The sequence below is a fragment of the Artemia franciscana genome, chromosome 13 (genome assembly GCF_032884065.1).
Source record: "Artemia franciscana chromosome 13, ASM3288406v1, whole genome shotgun sequence".
NCBI lineage: Eukaryota > Metazoa > Arthropoda > Branchiopoda > Anostraca > Artemiidae > Artemia > Artemia franciscana.
Genome location: NC_088875.1, coordinates 7908238 through 7930724, shown reverse-complemented (window position 1 = coordinate 7930724; position 22487 = coordinate 7908238). Strand labels below are relative to the sequence as shown.

The following is a 22487-nucleotide window of genomic DNA, read 5'->3' as shown; positions in this document are numbered from 1 at the left end:
AAGGTTAACACAGATATACTATTTATGTTTTATACATTTTGTTTAATTTTTTGGAACTGTTCTCTTTTTTTTCAAAAAAAAATTCTCTAAACTTTCTTTCGCAATTTATTTCCATAAGTGAAGAGGGTGTGCAAATCATAAGCCATTTAATCAATAGAAGTTAACAAAAAGTTACAAATCTATTCACCAGTTAAAAAAAAGAGAGATACACTTTCTTATTGCTCCAATTAACCTAGAAGCGTGTAAATATCTTTAAATATGTATATTTAAAAGTGATTATAAGAATTATATATAAAAAGTGAAATATATAAAGGTAAAAGTGAACAGAGGGTATATATATAAAAAATCAGATATATATATATATATATATATATATATATATATATATATATATATATATATATATATATATATATATATATATATATATATATATATATATACCAAAGTCCCTCATTGACAAAGGACTTCAAATGTAGTGCGTTAACCACTCAACAGGGCTAACTACTAAAAAGGGAATATTCGTTTCTCATTATTACTTACTAAAATCGAAGTTAAATAATCGAACTTACCTAGAAATGTCGAGCAAATGTATTCGGATATCTGATTTCCAGATTTGCTAGACTCGGAAAAATGACTTAACTCTTTATTTAGCATCCGTTTGAACTGAAAAATTTATTTGTGTTAGAAACTATACAAAATTGTGAGCCAAATCTGTGAATAGACTCCTCACAGTCCATTAAGTTTGACCAAGCCCAACTTATTGCTATTGGCCCACAACTCTTAAAGCAGAAAATCAGAGAAGCTTTGGAAATTACTAAAATAAACCAGCTATCAATAAAGACAATGGTGAGTTTCACATTAGCGAAATTTGGGAACCCGTCACCCATAAATTGAAAACTCACAAAAAACTTCACCCCTTTCCTAAAGGCCCAACCTCTTTAAGATCTACTAGGACAGCAGCCATCAATGCCTCTATCGAAATTCGGGCCATGGCACAACAATAATTCTAAGTTCGGCTCATCATTAGTGTTGTTGCTCAACCCATTTGGGGATGATCTGCTTTTCGTTCGAACCTCAAAGGATGGGCAAAAACACAATCTTTGGAAGTTTTCATGCGTAAAATGTGTCCTAGCCAGCTCAATTTTTTTTAATTATACACCCTAGAGAGTGGAATCATACCATATTTTTCTAACAGCTTTTTGTTTGACATACGGTCTGTCAAACAGGTAGCCTACCTTGAACGGTTCTCAGTTCTTCCTATGGAAAACATTTAACCTATCTTCTTCTAAATTTCAATGCACCCCTGTCACAGACCCGTACTTGACCACTATCAGTACTATAGCTTTCAATATTATGATCTAAGTTTACAGTCAGGGGCTGACACCCCCATGACTTTAAAAGACCAGAATATAATTCACACTTTACTGAAAACAATTCTTGTTTAATATTTCTATTTTTCGATTTCGTTAATGTTTATATTACTCATAATATCGAAAAAAGAACGCTATTATAACCGTGATTACCGAAAAAACAAACAAAGGAATGTTTAGATTTATTAATTAAAAAAGAGGAAACATTTAAAATATATTATGTTTTCAGTGAAGTATCAATTACATTCTGGTCTTTAAGATATCATGGGCATCAACCCTACTCAGCTTAGTTTCCACTTATTTTAAGATTGAATCGGTTATTTATCGTAATATCTGTTCGATTTGGGGCTTTGGATTTCATTTATTTATTGGTATATTATTTAACTTAAATTCTGCAAATTTTTGGTTTAATGTAGCCCTTTACTTTTCCTAGAAAACTGTTCTTATGGGAAAGTTTTTTCTAATTAATCTCTGTTCATTTTTTATTAATATTGTCTTTTTTAATGGTAAAGAAAAGAATATTTAGATCTCTTATTTTATAACATCCCCTATTTTGATTTACTATTTGTGTGTTTGGAACAATTTCAATTTTTTTTTTAATAATATACACTCTTTCAAAAATCTGGACACATATTGTATCATTGATTTAGTTTTAAACCTCCTCAAATTTCCCTGAAAAATAAAGTTTGATACCCTTCCTAAAAAAATTGTATCTACCTATACTATTTTGGCAGCCTGGATGCGCTTACACTCAATCGATTTAACTCGATTGTAAAAGTACAAGTAGTAACAGTAGCAGCCCAAAAACTTTCAACCTAATACCCTCAGTCGTTCTTGAAATATTGTTGAGATGTCTCATTGACAACACGCATGTATATTTTTTTATTTAGATTTAATGTAACATCAATTTTTCGTGAAATTATCTATAAGCTGGACGCTCTTAAGTTGCTTCGATTTAGTTCAACATTAAAAGTGGTAGCAATAGCCCTGTGTGGTAGGTAGCCCTGTGTAGCAATAGCCCTGTGTGGTAGGTAGTGGTAGGTAGCCCTTTAAGTTTTAGTTTAACACTCTAAGCCGTTACTGGGATAATACTAAAGCACCAGAGAGATAGTAATCAGTTCCTAATATATTGCTGATAGGTCCTTGTGATAACCTGCTTGCACATAATGTATTTTGATTAGACCAACATCCAGCCTAAGAGTCCCTCTAAGCGATGCCACAAAGTAAGGGGACATACTAAATGATTTGACCTATACAAATTGTCAAGAGTGCATGGCCCCAAAAGATGTTTCAAGACCAACAGTTTTTTTACAATAAAAAGCTTAATTCACTCTCTATAGTGTTCAGAAGCGCAAAGGCATAAAATTATGCAGAAAATATTAAATATGATATTTTTTTTATGGATGGCGAACAGCTTTTTTTTATGACGGGGTGGTTTTTATAATATCAATATTTTTAGACCATTTTAATTTCAAGAGATTTATTATAACTTAAACCCTCACCAGATTTTAGATTAAATTTACGACCATTTCCACTACCTACCTACCCTTTTAATTGCGGGTATTTCTTTGTTCATAAGTATTTTGAAGCAACCTATTATGCCCCCCCCCCGAAAAGAAAATCCTGGATCCACCCTTGGGCTACAGAAGCTTTTACACCTTTCCATAAGCTCTCGCTGAGCTCGAACCGGTATCATAAAACCCTATCACATATTGTTTTGTTGCATTGCAATTTGTTATTATAAATTTGGAATTATTCCTTAAGTTCGAATATCCATGTGTGTTTACACGTGTTTATGACAAAGATCTAAAGGACATACCTTACTAGAAGCCATATCACTAACGGATCTATGTGTTTGGACTGCCTCCAATTGATCAAGACACCAATCCAACTCCTCCAAAGTTTCTTGTGCCACGCGCAAATAATTTTCATCTAAAAGTAAAGTAGAAAAAATTAGTCTGGTACTAAAAAGAGTTGTTTTAAGTTTTTTTTCAGTGATATAATCTGTCATCACAAGACATCTTTCAATGCCTTAAGTTTGGATTTATTCTCATTTTTTGTAGATCTAAAGGGTTTTGAACTCTTGGTCCTTCCAACTGCGTACTATTCTGCACAACATTCTATTTTTCTTCTTCACTTTTTTTTCGCAAAATTTCATAATCAATCATTTCTATATTTAGGAGCTTATGACAAAGATGGACGGATATTAATAATAAATAGATCGATTTATAGATAAGAAAGCAAACGGATAGACGAATCAATTTTGTTGAGGTAACATCTTGGAAAAAGAGCAGAACCGGGGGGTCAGACCTCATATCTCATCGGGTTTGGGACGTTCCAGCATCAACAAATTTGTAAATTGATTCGTTTAATCTAAAAGGACTTAGATATTTTCTATAAGCACATTTGGGTTGAGTGTAGATGGTGGCTCCCAATCAGCCCTTTACCATGCACATCCCCCTTTTAGAACAAAATGCACGATTAAATTCTTTTGAGAGAGAAAGGGTCTTTACACTTTTCATGTATAACTACAATTACGAATATATCTACTCGTATCCAACAAAATTTTTAAGGAGAGGAGGGTCAAGACCAACAGATCGACTATCTACATAAATTATTGATACGAAGTGAAGGTTGTATCAATAATTTATGTAGATATAACCTCGTATCTACAAGGTTGTAGATACAACCTTGTAGTCAATCAACATAAATTGATTGAGCCTTAACTCAATCAATTTATGTTTGTACTATATTTTATTTTCCTTCTTTTTTACTATTTTGTTATAAATAGAAGAATAGTGGCTAGTTTCACCTGGCAAAGTTTGAGCTTTCCGAGTTCAGTTTTACCTGGAAAGATGACTGATGTTAGGAATATGTCTTAGGCTTAGAACGTAGATCATCTCAAAAGGAGTTTTTAGGAAGACAAGGAGGTTCTTGGTTTTAATTTTTTCAGGATTTTCTGTTTATATTTTAAGCATCATAAGTTAAACTTTATTCCACTTTTCTAATAATGAGCATCAAATATTGAAAGAGGGCAAAATCAGGATGTATGGGGCACCCAGATTTATTTTGAAAGCCAGTAAAACTAAAAACATACATTCTAACTCAAAACTTTAACCTAAAATTTCAAACTTTTATTCAACAAAATAAAAACTAAAATTTGATGAGTAAAACTTGATCAGATTGATAACATAGTATTGATACACAAACTAGATCTACTTTAGTTTCGGATATCAGACAAAACTCGATTTTTAATTATATTAGCAACTTGGGGAAACCCTTTAAATCTCTCCATTTTGGCGATTTTATAGCATTCACTACTGATGAATATTGATTCTCCTGTTTTTATGGCAAGGAGTCTCCATTCTTCTTCCAAAAGTAAAAATCAGCGTACATGTTCCACAGTGTCTACCCATGTTTAGCCAAAATGCGGACCAGTTGAGCATGTAAACTTTAAAATTCCCTAAACCCCAAATCTTTTTGTTTTATGTTCGACTTATTTTTGGTTTGCTCCTTTTTTGGTTTGTTCTTTTTTACACTTATTTTGGTTAGAATAATAGAAAGGTGTGTAAGCCGTCAGCAAAATGAACAGAAAATACATTTAAAAATTTTTGCCAATCGACAAGTTCCTACGCTGTAGAATTGAAAATCCACACCCCACATACAATCTGACCAAAAGAATCATATCTTAAATTTAGTATACAGAATTATTTGGCAGAAGTTGTAAGACATTCTGCATATTTCCTCATTTTGTCTCGACTTAACCTATCAAATGTGATTAAATTTACATATTTTTCACATTTGTGCTAAGAAGCTGAACGTTCCTTTGGGAAAAATTGTTTATTTTTGTAGCTTAACCAAAATACAATTTTCTTGTAAATATATTGGAATTAAAGCCTGGGAAAATATTATTCAACAGCATGTCAAATAAGATGTCAAAATAAAGTAATAGCTGATGTGAATAACTTATAAAGTTGAAAGTTTGTCTAACCAGGGATAGGCATCCTTGAACAGTAAGAAAAGAAAAAAAGAAAACAAGTCACAAAAATCCTTAGTTGTAAAAGATTTTTAACCAAGAACTTTTATTGTAAGTGTTTCTGTGTTATATATTTTATTATTTTCTTTGCTGAAGACGGCCCTCAGATATAGGGCCAAAGTACTCAAACAGATTTTGTTCATTCACTATTACGGGGAAAAAAGTCCTCATTATTCTCTCCTCTGTATTTGTAGCCTATTTATTTTTTCTACTTTCACGTTCTATGGAGGAAATGAATACTGAAAACCCCAAATGGAATAAGACGAGGTCATCAGAAAAGATTTAAAGGAAACTGGAACTTCCTGGAAGGGGGCAATGATTGAAGCTTTGAATAAATTGGGCAAATGAGGAGTGTGCACATCTGCGTTGGCCTCAGGCGGCTTAGTGCTGCAACAGGTTGTTAGTAGTAGTATTATGAATTATATTTTTATAAATACTAACCCAATAATAATTTATTAAAATATTGAAAAATAAAACGGTTTTTATATCTTGAACGCAAGAAAAAAACGCAAGCAACGTAAGGAAAAAAACAAGTTATTTTTAAATGAAAGTAAGGAGAATTTTCCAGGAGAAATTGCCCGGAGTAATTTTCTGGGGGAATTTCTGGAGAGGAACGAAATCTTTGCAAGTAATTCTCTGGAGGGGGTATTTTTGCTGGACGAATTTTCCGCAGAGGAATTTCCTGCAGGAAGAATTTATTGTGGGGGGATCTTTTGGGAGGATTGGGCGGTGTGATTTGAAAACATTGAGAAATTAAATTTTAAAAAACAAGCTTTTTTAACTGAAAGTAAGGAGCAACATTACAACTTAAAACGAAGAGAAATTAATACATATATGAGGCGACTGTCCCCTCCTTGATCCCTCGGTCTTTAAGCGAAAGTTTGACTATTTGACCAAATCCTTTAAGAACCACTCTTGATAGTGCTAAGGCCGTTTATTTGGACTAAGAAGCATCTTTAGAGCAGAAAAAATTAGCGTAATGAGTGTGGGATTGAGAAGGGGGCAGTCCCCTTAATATATAGCATAATCTATATTCGTTTCAAGTTTTAATGTTGCTCCTTACTTTCATTTGAAACAATTGTTTTTTTAATGATTACCAAAAGGCTCATTTTGTCTACTCTCAGCTAAAAAGCTCAAGAAGCTAGTGACTCTGCGTTCTGTGTACATTTCGATTAATCCAGGTCATTGAGCAATATATCTCAAAGATCAATTGACCTTAAACTTCCACGTAGAGATTTCGCAGTTTACAATCAAATAAATCCATGAACATTATTGCCTTCTATCAACAATATCCTTATATACAGTCTTTTTTCAAGACAATTACCACTCATTTATTTCTCCTTTAAAAACAATTACTAGAATAAAAGAACGAATTATAAAAAACTTTAGACATTAGGGATAGGGACTGATAAAGACAGAGTTACAATTCACTATCTCAGTTTTTTAGAATACAAGGACATTAAAACATAACCTTCCCAGTCTATTCATACCTAAAAACCATAGTTTTTCTTGTGATTTTTTCGAAATCATGAAGTTTTAAGGGCAGTGCCACATTTTCATCAGTGTTGCCACGTTGAACCGTGAAAAAAATAAGCACAAATATTGAATCAAACTGTTAACGCTTTTCGTCCCTAAGAAATCACGCATCAATGATCTGCTGATTCTCAAAGACAACTTCTTAAGCTGTTCAGTGTCACATGCTTCCTGCTTATTTTTTGCCGATTCCATTCCCACTTCTTTTTTTCAAACTTGGCACCAGCTACTTCCAAAAACTACATCGCAGCATACGAAGGACTTATTCATTCAAAATCGAATTCCCTATTTTTCCTAAGTTTTTAGAGTATGACTGGTTATTTAAGTTTTTATTTAACAAACTAAATGATCACATTTTATTTTCACTGTTCTTGGTACTTTAAGTTTCGAGCTAATTATGAATAAAAAATAAAACGGTTTCAATGAGTTTAGACATTTACGCATGATGTTCAAAGCATAAATAGCAAATTACAGAGCGAGTATTCAAACTATATTCTTGTGCGAGTAGCTCCCTTGAAGGATATATGTAACGAAAATTTGTATATTGTCACCGGAACTGTCATTCAAAACTTACTTTATTTTCATAAATTTTCCACGTGGAAAAAAATATTTCTTCGGTCATTAGCCGAATGGCTTTTCGGTCACTAGCCAATGGCCATTGATGGCCATTGCAGGGCAATCAGATGGCCCTGCAATGGCATTTAAAGCTTATATGGGTTTATAAACAAAGCTTAAATAATTTTTTTCTGTCTGTGGGTGAGTAGTACATGATAGAACCAAAATATTTATTAGCGATTTTCGAGAAATCTATTTCCAGTTCTAATTTTGTAAGGGAGGGGTAAGTGGGTTTAATCTAGTTGTCAAAAGGAAGAGGGGGGCTCAAATTAACCTCTAGAATCTGTTAACCACACTCTAGATTTTGAAAATACTTTTCGCCCCCTCCCCAAATTGTTGCGAATTGATACCACAGGAAGGGGAGGTGGCTACTGAATCCAACCCTCCCCATTGAATACAACTATGAATTTGCAATGCAGTATCTTAACTTCAACTGCAGTCGCTTGTCCCTTCTTTTTTTAGGAATGTGGGTTCATTTTAGATACTCTTACTACATTTGACTAAGCTGGAATTCCTGAATAACTTACGTTTATTACATTTTTTACACATATTTAATATTTTACACCATTTATCAAAATATGGGCCTGTACTAAAGATTGCCACAGTGAACAGATTTTGAAGAAATGATAATTTGGCTCCTTTCGCCTGTATACTGTGCCAAAAGAAACGAGATTGAGCAAAACCTACTATAGACTGCACATTGTTTTGCGCATGGTTTTGAAATTTACGTTGTCCAGCCAAAGGTCAAACAAGGTTATTGGTATTTAGATTCAGAAGAATTCGATAATCTAAATTATTATTCACCCTTGATTATAGGCTGTATGTGAGTTAATTGAACGTATTATACAAGTAATTAAATAAAAAAAAACAAGTTTTTTCAACTGAAAGTAAGGAGCGACATTAAAACTGAAAACAAACAGAAATTACTCCGTATATGAAAGGGGCTGCTTCCTCATCAACGCCCCGCTCTTTACGCTATAGTTTGACTCTTTCTCTCAACTCTTCTGTTTAAAACAGTAAAAAACTTTAGCGTAAAGAGCGGGCGTTGATGAGGAAGCAGCCCCTTTCATATAAGAAGTAATTTCTGTTCGTTTTCAGTTTTAATGTCGCTCCTTACTTTCAGTTGATTTTTTTTTTTTTATTTAATTTCTGAACGTTTTTGAATCAATGCACGTTTTGATTTTGTCTCTCCGCAGAGAAATAATTAAAACGAAATTTGTATTTTTTTTTTTTTTTGGCTAAATGGCTTTCTCATAATTTTGATCGAATGATTTTGAGAAAAAAGGGCAGGGGAGGAAGCCTAGTTGCCCTCCAATTTGTTGGTTAATAAAAAAGGCAACTAGAACTTTTAATTTTTTACGAATCTTTTTATTAGTAAAAGATATACGTAACTTATAAACTAGCTTACGTAAAGAATTTTTTATTCTCATGTTTTTATTACACATATGAGAGGGTTCGCCCCCTCGTCAGTACCTCTCTCTTTACACTAAATCTTAAATTTTGGCCCAATTCATTAAGAATGACCCCTGAATCAGAAAAGCCGTAGAATAAATAGTTGACATTACTAAAAATACTTTAGCGTAAAGAGCGAAGTATTAGGAGGAGGTGAGCCCCTCATATGGGTAATAATTTCTGTTTGTTTTAAGTTTTAATGCTGCTCCTTACTTCCAGCTGAAAAATCTTTTTCATATTTATTTTTTCATTGTTTTTTTTTTTAAATAATGCTAGTAAGTCCTGCGCTCCCTTCATAAAATTTTCTTCCCCCATGACAAATTCCTCGATGGAAATTTCCCCCAGTATATCCCCCTCTTTTCAACCCCTCCCCCCAACCAAAAAATCCTCCTGAAAACACCTGTACACTTCCCAATAACCATTACTATATGTAAGCACTGGTCAAAGTTTGTAACTTGTAGCCCCTCCCACGGGGACTGTGGAGGAGTAAGTCGTCCCCAAAGACATAGTTATAAAGTTTTTCGACTACGCTGAATAAAATGGCTATCTCAGAATTTTGATCCGTTGACTTTGGGAAAATAATTAGCGTGGGAGGGGGCCTAGATGCCCTCCAATTTTTTTGGTCACTAAAAAAGGGCACTAGAACTTTTCATTTCCGTTAGAATGAGCCCTCTTGCAACATTCTAGGACAACTGGGTCGATACGATCACCCCTGGGAAAAAGAAAAAAGAAAAAAAAAAACAAACAAATAAACACGCATCCGTTATCTGCCTTCTGGCAAAAAATACAAAATTCCACATTTTTGTAGATAGGAGCTTGAAACTTCTACAATAGGGTTCTCTGATACGCTGAATCTGATGGTGTAATTTTCGTTAAGATTCTATGACTTTTAGGGGGTGTTTCCTCCTATTTCCTAAAATAACACAAATTTTCTCAGGCTCGTAACTTTTGGTGCGTAAGACTAAACTTGATGAAACTTATATATTTAAAATCAGCATTAAAATGCGATTCTTTTGATGTAGCTATTGGTATCAAAATTCCATTTTTTAGAGTTTTGGTTTCTATTCAGCCGGGTCACTCCTTACTACAGTTCGTTACCACGAACTGTTTGATTATTGTGTTTGAATCCTTTGAACAAGTCAATACAAATTGTTTTTCAGACAAAATGACTATTAACTAGTATCGCTTCTAGACAGACGTATGGTGAAGTCAACTCCAAGTTGGCCTGAGCCACTCAGGGGGGGGGAGGTCTAATTTGTCAAAATATTAAGACAATTTCAGAAAAGGGTACTTACGTGTTAGAGCGATTACACCAAAGAAGTGAAGTTAGGTTAATCCCACTGAGATATAGCAAAATATGATGAAAATATGATACTATAAATTATGGAAAATACAACGGGGAATTATGAAAAAGCAGGCCACCCAGAACACATTATATGAAATTCATAACTTAACCACCTCTATACGTTAAATATTTAATTAAAATATACCTTCATAGTCACCGTTTATCTTGCTCAGGCCAAGCTGATTATCTCCGAGCAGACATAAGAAACAGGTTTCATTACAGATCAAGAACAAAGTATGGTCACTATAACACGTAAGTACAGAGGAAAGTATTGGGAAATCGCAATATCATAGTTTCTGAAAGGGGTTAGACCCCCCCCCCATATATTGACTGGTGCCATCGAAATAGTTCTCACCATTGACGACACTTCCATTCAAGTCAAAGGTCTATAACAGCAACTGTTCTAGCAGTGAAAATCGTAAACATTCCCCCCTAACGCGAGAATTTTACAAGACAACGTTGTTCGATGTTTATGGTAATTTCCACTCTTCGTGTTTAGATTAATTAAATAAAAAAAACAAGTTTTTTCAACTGAAAGTAAGGAGTGACATCAAAACTTAAAACGCACAGAAATTACTTCGTATATGAAAGAGGCTGCTTCCTCATCAACGCCCCGCTCTTTACGCTAAAATTTGACTCTTTCTCTCAATTCTTCTTTCTAAAACAGTAAAAAACTTTAGCGTAAAGAGCGGGGTGTTGATGAGGAAGCAGCCTCTTTCATATACGAAGTAATTTCTGTGCGTTTTAAGTTTTGATGTCACTCCTTACTTTCAGTTGAAAAAACTTGTTTTTTTTATTTAATATCTGAACGTTTTTGAATCAATGCATGTTTTGATTTTGGCTCTCCGCAGAGGAATAATCAAAACGAAATTTGCATATTTTTTTTTTGGATCAATGGCTTTCTCATAATTTTGATCGAATGATTTTGAGAAAAAAAGAGCGGGGGACGAAGCCTAGTTGCCCCCCGATTTTTTGGTTAATTAAAAAGGCAACTAGAACTTTTAATTTTTTACGAATCTTTTTATTGGTAAAAGATTTACGTAACTTATAAATTAGCTTACGTAAAGAACTTTTGTATTCTCATGTTTTTATTACATATATGAGGGGATTCGCCCCATCGTCAGTACCTCGCTCTTTACACTAAAGCTTAAATTTTATCCCAATTCATTAAGAATGACCCCCTGAATCACAAAAGCCGTAGAATAAGTAGTTGAAATTACCGAAAATACTTTAGCGTAAAGAGCGAGGTATTAGAAGGAGGTGAGCCCCTCATATGGGTAATAATTTCTGTTTGTTTTAAGTTTTATTGCTGTTCCTTACTTCCAGCTGAAAAAGCTTTTTCACTTTTATTTTTTAATTGTTTTTTTTTTAAATAATGCTAGTAAATCCTGCTCTCCCTTCATGGAAATTTTCTTCTCCCATTACAAATTCTCGAAGGAAAGTTCCCCCAGCATACCCCCCTCTTCTCAACCCCTCCCCCAAACCAAAAAAATCCTCCTGAAAACGCCTGTATACTTCCCAATAACCATTACTATATGTAAGCACAGGTCAAAGTTTGTAACTTGTTGCCCCTCCCACGGGGACTGTGGGGGAGTAAGTCGTCCCCAAAGACATAGTTATAAGGTTTTTCGACTATGCTGAATAAAATGGCTATCTCAGAATTTTGATCCGTTGACTTTGGGAAAGTAATTAGCGTGGGAGGGGGCCTAGGTGCCCTCCAATTTTATTGGTCACTTAAAAAGGGCACTAGAACTTTTCATTTCTGTTAGAATGAGCCCTCTTGCAACATTCTAGGACAACTGGGTCGATACGATCACCCCTGGGAAAAAAAAAACAAAACAAAACAAAAAAACAAAAAAACAAATAAACACGCATCCGTGATCTGCCTTCTGGCAAAAAATGCAAAATTCCACATTTTTGTAGATAGGAGCTCGAAACTTCTACAGTAGGGTTCTCTGATACGCTGAATCTGATGGTGTGATTTTCGTTAAGATTCTATGACTTTTAGGGGGCGTTTCCCCCTATTTTCTAAAATAACACAAATTTTCTCAGGCTCGTAACTTTTGATGGGTAAGACTAAAAACGCAATTACAGCGTTTTTCAAAAGACTGTTAGGACTACACATAAAAAAAAACAAAAAACACATTCACAGATAGTAGGGGATTGGGAATTTTTTCTTTGAAGTTGTATTGGACATTTCAGATGGTCACACTTTGGCTGAAAATTGTGAGAATTACGCAAATCTAGACTAGCTAAACTCGTGGTAAAAACTAACCCGGATAAGATCTTGATCTTGCCAAAATAAATCTAATTTTGACCAGGCTGGTTTGAAATTGCAGCTAGAAAATCAGAAAACTGGCGGATAATTCCAAAAAAATAAGTTTTTGTTGCGAAAATTAAGGAGGATTTTGAGCTAGAATATGATTTTAAATCATGGCTGAATCTGAAAGGGTTACAGGCTTGTTTCCAAACTGACCAAAATTATCTTCCTTTACAATGTAAAAGAAAGGTTTTGACAGAGATTGGGCTAGTTTCCGAGGCAAACGAAATATACTTGTACTTTGAATATGAAGTAGATGGGATTATGAAGTATTATAGTAGATGGGATTAGATGGGATTAGTGAATATGAAGTATTATAGCACACATTTTATGCGAACATGAACAGCCTTTTCATGCAACACTAAGGTTGTTTGAGTATATTAAACAGGAGCTTCCGTGCATTTTGAAATTGAAGAAGAGAGACATTACTCCGTATAGTTGTAAGGGGCTAAGAATATTGTAAGCTATGTGTATGAGTTGGGTTTTCCCCTCTTCAACCCCTCGCTCTTTAACCCTTCAACCCAGAGTTCACAGTTTATTTATTCGTCAATAAATTTCCAACAAAAATACACTTCAACATAGTCTCCCTCGCAAGGTTTTTTGATCAGAAAACAGGAAAAAACAAATGAAGCAGACACATCAAACAGTGCGTGGTAACGAATTGTAGTAAGGAGCGACCCAGCTCAATAGTAACCAAAACTATAAAAAATGGAATTTCGATACCAATAGCTACATCAAAAGAATCGCATTTTAATGCTGATTTTAAATATATAAGTTTCATCAAGTTTAGTCTTACCTATCAAAAGTTATGAACCTGAGAAAATTTGCCTTATTTTAGAAAATAGGGGGAAAACAACCCCTAAAAGCCATAGAATCTTAACGAAAATCACACCATCAGATTCAGCGTATCAGAGAACCCTATTGTAGAAGTTTCAAGCTCCTATCTAACAAAATGTGGAATTTTGTATTTTTTGCCAGAAGGCAGATCACGAATGCGTGTTTATTTGTTTGTTTGTTTGTTTCGACCCAGTGGTCCTAGAATCTTGCGAGAGGGCTCATTCTAAAGAAAATGAAAAGTTCTAGTGCCCTTTTTAAGTGACCAAAAAAATTGTAGGGCACCTAGGCCCCCTCCCACACTAATTATTTTCCCGAAGTCACCGGATCAACATTCTGAGATAGCCATTTTATTCAGCATAGTCAAAAACCTTATAACTATGTCTTTGAGGACGACTTACTCCCCCAAAGTCCCTGTGGGAGGGGCCAAAAGTTACAAACTTTGACCAGTGCTTACATATAGCAATGGTTATTTGGAAGTGTACAGATGTTTTCTGGGGGATTTTTAGGTTGGGGGGGGTTGAGAAGAGGGGGATATGTTGGGGGAACTTTCCTTGGAGGAATTTTGTCATGGGGGATGAAAAGTTTCATGAAGGGAGTGAAGTATTTTCTAGCATTATTTAAAAAAAAAACAATGAAAAAATAAATATGAAAAATCTTTTTCAACTGAAAGTAAGGAGAAGTATTAAAACTTAAAACGAACAAAAATTATTACGCATATGATGGGCTCACCTCCACTTAATACCTCGCTCTTTACGCTAAAGCATTTTTAGTAATTTCAACTATTAATTTTATGGCTTTTGTTATTCAGGGGTCATTCTTAAGAAATTGGGACAAAACTTAAGCTTTAGTGTAAAGAGCGAGGTACTGACGAGGGGGTGAACCCCTTCATTTACGTAATAAAAACATGAGAATACAGAAGTTCTTTACGTAAGCTAATTTGTAAGTTACGCATATCTTTTACTAATAGCAACATTCGTAATAAATTAAAAGTTCTAGTTGCCTTTTTAAGTAACCAAAAAATCGGAGGGCAGCTAGGCCTCCTCCCCCGCTCCTTTTTTCTCAAAATCATTCGATCAAAACTATGAGAAAGCCAATTAGCCAAAAAAATAACTATGCAAATTTCGTTTTAACTATTCATCTGCGGAAAGCCAAAATCAAAACATGCATTGATTCAAAAACGTTCAGATATTAAATAAAAAAAACAAGTTTTTTTAACGGAAAGTAAGGAGCGACATTAAAACTTAAAACGAACAGAAATTACTTCGTATATGAAAGGGGCTGCTTCCTCATCAACGCCCCGCTCTTTACGCTAAAGTTTTTTATTGTATTAAAAAGTAGAGTTAAGAGAAAGAGTCGAACTTTAGCGTAAAGAGCGGGGCGTTGATGAGGAAGCAGCTTCTTTCATATACGAAGTAATTTCTGTTTGTTTTAAGTTTTAATGTCGCTCCTTACTTTCCGTTAAAAAAACATTGTTTTTTTATTTAATAACAAAACAGACACAACGCACACAAAAAAAATCCGATCATACACCTCAAAAATCCTCAAAAGCAGAGCATCACAAGCAGGGGAGTATCACAAGATTTCAAATTATTTAAAATTGCATATTTCAGACCAAGCCACAAGAAATGCAATCTACCCATACAATTTGTTATTTCATTGAAATCCCAGTATTTTATTAGGAGCATTTCGTCTTTTTTTCTCAGGTCTTTTCATGCAGTTTCCTTTATGTGAATAAATTCTAAGACCACACTGTCTATACATGGCGTATGAAACAAAGAAAAGAGAATATATAATAAAAGAAAATAAAATCAAATAGATGAAAAAAAACGTGGATTTTGTCAGCCAGCAGCAAAACTTAACACAAGCAAATATTTCGACAAGGACCTCCGCCAAGTCGTCCTCAGTGCTCATAAAAAACAAAAAACAAAATCTAACCTTTCAAAGTGAACTTTACAAGAATAGAAAAGATACTCAAAAAACGTTTGCAAAAAAAGAAATCTTTTGTCTTCTTGTCCATTTTCTTCTTTTATTTTCTAGCACCTAAGCTTTGGCACAATTACCTACCATCCTGGTTGCAACACGTATTTTAGATTTCAACTTGTAAATATGTTGCTGAATAACTACATGAACATATTAGTAAACTACAGTAACATTGTTCACGAGGCTGTTCTTTCCCTTCCTCTCTAAACACACGAAGTAAAATTAAACCAATTCTTTGATTCTTGAACAAGTATCCAAATTTGCTTTTATTTGACACCCCAATTAGAAACCTGTTTAAATTGAAAATACAACACCATTGACTTTTAGTTATTGATCTGCAAGATGTAAATTTCGAAGAGATAAAGATAAAATGATGATAGCTTTCCACACCAAGTGACAAATATCAAAATCCCTTTACGAAATAAGCCAGAATTTAAGCGCTCTGACTTAGAGTCATTTGCACAGCTTAGTCTCTTGAGGACTTCAAAAGGGAGGATGGGACTTAAAAGGAGTATCAGAACTTATTGATCCATGTCTCTAGACCATATTCCTTTAAGCTAAGCCGTCAACGTAGGTTATTCTCAACGGTTCAGTGATGTTACAGCGTTTTTTTCTCATTTCGTCACCTGAAAGCGGTTTTGTCGAATCTATTTTCAAGAAATTGAGAAAAATGAGTTTGAAAATTCTGACATTTATATATCAGAACCATCTATATAGAAGAGCGTTCAACAAATCAACTTTCTTCCAGCAAATCAGAAACTTTTGTCAAAATAGACCTTGCTGTGTGTGAATCGGCACAACCGCTTTAAAGAATATGCAATTTGGCAAAGGAGAACTGCAAAATACAGGCAGCTAGAGAAGCAATGCAGCAATGTCTATTACATCGTTCGAAAAAGATTTTTTTTTTACACAAAATAGCGTTTGTAACTGGGTTTCGACAAAAATCGGTATTTTCGGCAAAACCGTTCTCAGGCAATGATTTACTGTTCAATTTGTTGATCAGGGAAATTTGTCATCACTAGAAAAATTTGGAGAACAATGGTCCTCTTTTTTAAGATGGATTGACCTCAGGTGGTTGTGTTAAATTTGTTCTTTGTTTACAGAGGTACGCGCCTACAGTAGGTTGCTGTACCGAGTGGTTCCTAGGATTAGTGGCGCTCGTGGAAAAAATTAATTACAGCACCCCCTCCTGACTCAAATATAAGCAAAAAACCCCGAATCAAAGTAAAAAATCTGGTCAATGTAGGCAATCCCCCAGCCGTGGCACCTCCTCGAATGTGGCACCCACGATAGCTGTGTCGGTTGCCTCCCTTTTAAACGGCTCTGCTATTGCATATATAGAATATGTATATATTACAGATTCTTTAAGCAATTGGTACGACAATAATCACCCAATTCTAGGGTTTGAAAAATAAATTCGCTAGTCCAAAGTCGTTAAAACCCAACTATTGGCTACTAATCAAGTGAATTCAAAAATTATATTTAAATATTGTCAATAAGTTTTGAAAGATAAATTTACAAATTAAAAAAAAAATCAATAATATTCAATATAATAAAATCCAAAAAATAAATAATTATATTCACATATTAGTTAAAATAAACCCATCAAACTTGTAAAAAGAATTCACAAAACAAACAAACGTTCAAGAAAAAAATTCAAAGAAATTGAAACGGAGTTAAAAGTTAAAATATAGTTTTTCCTACGAAACATCCCAATGTCGTTTGTTTTATGGCGTATTGCGCTGAAGGTAACGATTTCAAAACTTAAATTCTTAAATTTATTAGTCTAATGCAGAATTCAAAAACTGTTGGCAAATATTCTACAAAAATGAGGCAACACCATTCATTAATATTACAAATCGGTTGCAGAGTGGCCAGATGGGGCGCATTTGCGCCACTTTGGCGCTTTTTGAGAAGGTTTCGCATTGAATTTTTCGAATCGAAGCAGTTTTTTAGAGGAAAAAATGTTCATTCGGCGCGATTTCACCAGAAAAATGGACCTTTTGGCGTATTTTCACTTTTTGGTGGTGCAACTTTAAACCAAGCAAGTGGCAACACTTATCGGTTGTCTCAAATAAAATATTTTTAGTTAGGCAACCACCCATGTTTGCCAACCATTTCCTCAGATTATAAATCCAATTTCAATAAATAAAATATTAATTCGGAAGACATAAAAACCGACCTATCCAAGCCGAGAGCTTCAATATGAGCTTTTCATAGCCTCTATATTTCCATAGCTAAAGGGGCTTACTAAATGCAGAGGACATTTTCAAGTTGAGAGATTTATTAAAAAAAGTAACTATCATAAAAGTGCATGTCAAATTAATACTTCTTAGTCAAAGACTAAAAAAGGTATCAAGCAGTTCATGGTGACGAACTGTAGTAAGGAGAGACCCGGGTCAGTAGTAACCAAAACTCTAAAAAAAAGGAATTTTAATACCAATAGTTACATAAAAAGAATCGTATTTTGATATATTAAATAAAAAACAAGTTTTTTTAATGGAAAGTAAGGAGCGACATTAAAACTTAAAACGAACAGAAATTACTTCGTATGTGAAAGGGGCTGCTTCCTCATCAACGTCCCGCTCTTTACGCTAAAGTTTTTTACTGTTTTAAAAAGTAGAGTTGAGAGAAAGAGTCAAACTTTAGCGTAAAGAGCGGGTAGTTGATGAGGAAGTGATGAGGAAAACGCCCCCTAAAAGTCATAGGATCTTAAAAAAAAATGAAATCATCAGATTCAGCGTATCACAGAACCCTTTTGTACAAGTTTCAAGCTCCTATCTACAAAAATGCCGAATTTTGTATTTTTTGCCAGAAGACAGATCACGGATGCGTGTTTTTTTCTTTTTCCAGAGGTAACCATATCGACCCAGTGGTCCTAGAATGTCGCAAGAGGGCTCATTATAACGGAAATTAAAAGCTCTGGTGCCCTTTTCAAGTGAACAAGCACCTAGGCCCCCTCCCATGCTCATTTTTCCCAAAGTCAACGGATCAGAATTTTGAGATAGCCATTTTGTTCAGCATAGTCGAAAAAACTAATAACTTTATCTTTGGGGGCGACTTGATCCCCACAGTACATGGGGGAGGGGCTGCAAGTTACAAACTTTGACCATTGTTCACATATAGTAATGACTATTGGGAAGTGTACAGACGTTTTCAAGGGGACTGTTTCGCGATGGGGGATCGGGGGAAGGGGGTTATGTGGGAGGATCTTTCTCATGTCCCTTTTTAGGGGGATATATGAGGTTCCTGATCACTCATAAATCCATGAATTGGTAACAAGACTATAAATTAATAATGAGGAAATCAGCTTTTATCTTTCTAGCTAGATTTTGAGTCTGTTTTATATTTTCAATGCAATAGTAGGCATACCTTTATTCCTTTTGGCATGTAATGAATTTTAAAACGATGGAATATAGCGGACAATTATTTATCGCACGTAGCAGCTTAAATGATGACGATTTCATTTGATTTCTGTGACTTGACAATTTCTGTGACGGAGGTTGCAAAGAAACTTCTTCATGAATGACCAAACAAGAATTTCTGCCAATATCAAACGTGTTTTAGATTGTATGCTTTATATCATATTAAATTTAAAAAAAAAGTTTTTTCAACTGAAAGTAAGGAGCGACATTAAAACTTAAAACGAACAGAAATTATTCCGTATATGAAAAGGGCTGTCCCCTCCTCAACACCCTGCTCTTTGAGCTAAAGTTTTCTTATTGTTTCAAAAAGTAGAGTTGTGAGAAAGGGTCCAACTTTAGCGTAGAGAGCGGGGCGTTGAGGAGGGAACAGCCACTTTCATATACGGAATAATTTCTTTTCGCTTTAAGTTTTAATGTCGGTCCTTACTTTCAGTTAAAAAAAAAACTTGTTTTTTATTTAATTTCTGAAGGTTTTTGAAGTAATACATGTTTTGATTTTGGCTAAACTAACTTGAATAATTAAAACAAAATTTGCATATTAATTTTACTTTTTTTGGCTAAATGGCTTTCTCAAAGTTTTGATCGGATGATTTTGAGAAAAAAGGAGCAGGGAGGGGGCCTGATTGTCCTCCAATTTTTTGGTTACTTAAAAAGGCCACTATAACTTTTGATTTTATTTAAGAACGTTTTAATTAGTAATAAATACACGTAACTTACGAATTGACGTAGGTAACGAACTTCTATATTTGTATATTTTTATTACGTAAATGAGGGGATTCGCCTTCTCGCCAATACCTTGCTCTTTACGCTAAAGTTCGAATTTAGTTCCAGTTCCTTAAGAATGACCCCTGAATCACAAAGGTCGTTTAATAAGAATAAATAGCTTTTTTGAAATTACTGAAAATACTTTAGTGTAAAGAGTGAAGTATTGAGGAGGGTACAAAAACCCTCATATACGTAATAACTTCTGTCCGTTTTAAGTTTTAATGATGCACCTTACTTTCAGTTGAAAAAACTTGTTTTTTTAATTTAATTTCTCATTAATTTTTTTGAAATAATACTGGAAAATCCAGCGCCCCCTTCATGGAAATTCTCTTCCCCGTGATGAATTCCTCCAAGGAAAAGATCTTTCCAGATCTTTCCACGTAACCCCCCTAACCCTCACATCCACCACCTAACCCTCACCACCAGAAAACCCCATCTAAATTTAATTAATTTAATTGAAATAAATAGCGTTTTTAAATTACTAAAAATACTTTAATGTAAAGAGAGAGGTATTGAGGAGGGGACAAACATCCTCAACCGTGTAATAGTTTCTGTCCGTCGTTTTAATGTTGAACTTTACTTTCAGTTGAAAAAATTTGTTTTTTTATTTAATTTCTCATTGTTTTTTTTAAATAATTCTGGAAAATCAGGCACCTCATCAATGGAAATTCTCTTCCCCCATGATAAATTCCTCCATAGAAATATCCTCCCACGTAGCCCCCTACCCCTCACACCCCCTCTCCCCCCCACCCCGACCACTACCACCAGAAAATTACCCCCTGAAAACGTCTGTATACTTCCCAATAACCAATACTATATGTAAACAATGGGCAAAGTTCATAACTTGGAGTTCTTCCCCCGGGGACCGTGAAGGATTAATTCATTCTCAAAGATTTTTTGACTACGTTGAACAAAATGGTTGTCTCAAAATTTTGATCCGGTGACTTTGGGAAAAAATGAGCTTGGGAGGAAGCCTAGTTGCCCTCAAATTTTTCGGTCACTTAAAAAGGGAACTAAAACTTTTAATTTTCATTATAATGATACCTCTCGTGACACTGTAGGACCTGTAGGACCACTGGGTCGATACGATGACCCCTGGAAAAACAAGAAAAAAAAACGCATCCGTAATCTTTCTTCTGACAAAAAATACAAAATTTCCACTTTTTTGTAGATAGGAGCTAGAAACTTCTACACTAAGGTTCTCTGATACGTTGAATCTAATGGTGTGATTTTCGTTAAGATTCTATGACTTTCAAGGCGTGTTCTTCCTTCTTTGGTAAATAAGGCAAATATTCTCAGGCTCGTAACTTCTGAAGGGTAAGATTAAACTTGATGAAACCTATATATTTAAGATCAGCATAAAAATTCAATTCTTTTGATGTATATATTGGTATCAAATTTCTGTTTTTTAGAGTTTCGACTACTATAGAGCCTTGTCGCTCCTTACTACAGTTCGTTACCACGAACTGTTTGATATAAGCATTAAGTGCCATACACAAGCCCATTACTAATATTGAGCTTCGGTTAGCGCTAATTTGAGCCAATCGGCTTTTCGCTCGATATTAGTAAAATCTCACTTTGAATTGGCCTTCAATACTTTAGTCTTCATTGCTTTACACCAAGGTTCATCTGGAAATAAACTGGACATTTAATGCTGCTCCTTACTTTCAGTTGAAAAAACTTTTTCATTTTTATTTGTTCATTCTTTTTCAAGAAATCCTGCACCCCCTTCATGGAAATTTTCTTCTCCAATTAAAAATTCCTCCATGGAAAGCTCCCCCCGCACAACCCCTCCCCCAAAACCAAGAAAATCCCCCTGAAAGCGGCAATACATTTCCCAATAGCCATTACTGTATGTAAACACTGGTCAAAGTTAGTAACTTGCAGCCCCTCTCACGGGTACTGTGGGGGAGTAAGTCGTTCTCAAAGACATAATTATTAGATTTATCGACTATGCTGAATAAAATGACTATCTCAGAATTTCGATCCGGTGACTTTGAGCAAAATGAGCGTAGGAGGGAGCCTAGGTGCCCACCAATTTTTTTGGTTACTTAAAAAGGGCACTAGAGCTTTTAATTTCCGTTAGAATGAGTCCTCACACGACATTCTAGGACCACTGGGTCGATACGATCACCCCTGGGAAAAACAAAAACAAATAAACATGTATCCGTGATTTGTCTTGTGGCAAGAAAATACAAAATTCCACATTTTCGTAGATACGAGCTTGAAACTTCTACTGTAGGGTTTTCTGATACGCTGAATCTGAGGGTGTGATTTTTTTTAAAGATTCCATGACTTTTAAGGGGCGTTTCCTCCTATTTTCTAAAATAAGGTAAATTTTCTCAGGATCATAACTTTGGATGGGCAGGTCTAAACTTGATGAAACTTATATATTTAAAATCAACATTAAAATGCGATTCTTTTGATGTTACTATTGTTATGAAAATTCCATTTTTAGAGTTTCGGTTACTATTGACCCGGGTCGCTCCTTACTACAGTTCGTTACCACGAACTGTTTGACAACAAGCAAAGCTTCTTTGGCCGAATAACTTTTGTACGTTTCTAATAGTGTTTCAATATTAATAAAATGATTGATTGATTGATTATATATTTTTCTTTAAACGAGCAACTATGTATTTATTTAAAACATGTTTTTGTTAGAATTATATGCCTTGTTAGTATTTTTCTCAAAGTGATTGCATCGATTGTAACCTGGCGCCATGAAATCAAGAAGAAGTTCAAAAGGGCCCGGCCTCAAAATCAGCTATGTAGCTTTTTTGTTAAAACTGGTATATTGACGTTTCTG

At 34.6% G+C, this 22487-nt stretch overlaps 1 protein-coding gene across 12 annotated transcripts in view; it reads right to left on the bottom strand.

The window, feature by feature from the left end:
- The window catches only part of LOC136034471 (3',5'-cyclic-AMP phosphodiesterase-like), a 387364-nt gene that overhangs the window by 81593 nt on the left and 283284 nt on the right, over positions 1–22487 (bottom strand). For all 12 annotated transcript variants that reach the window (XM_065715671.1, XM_065715672.1, XM_065715670.1 and 9 more), the window contains 2 exons: positions 3193–3305; positions 573–666 (listed from right to left, as the gene is read on the bottom strand). In XM_065715671.1, the coding sequence (XP_065571743.1) occupies positions 573–666; positions 3193–3305 (207 nt within the window). The remainder of the gene's footprint in view (positions 1–572; positions 667–3192; positions 3306–22487) is intronic.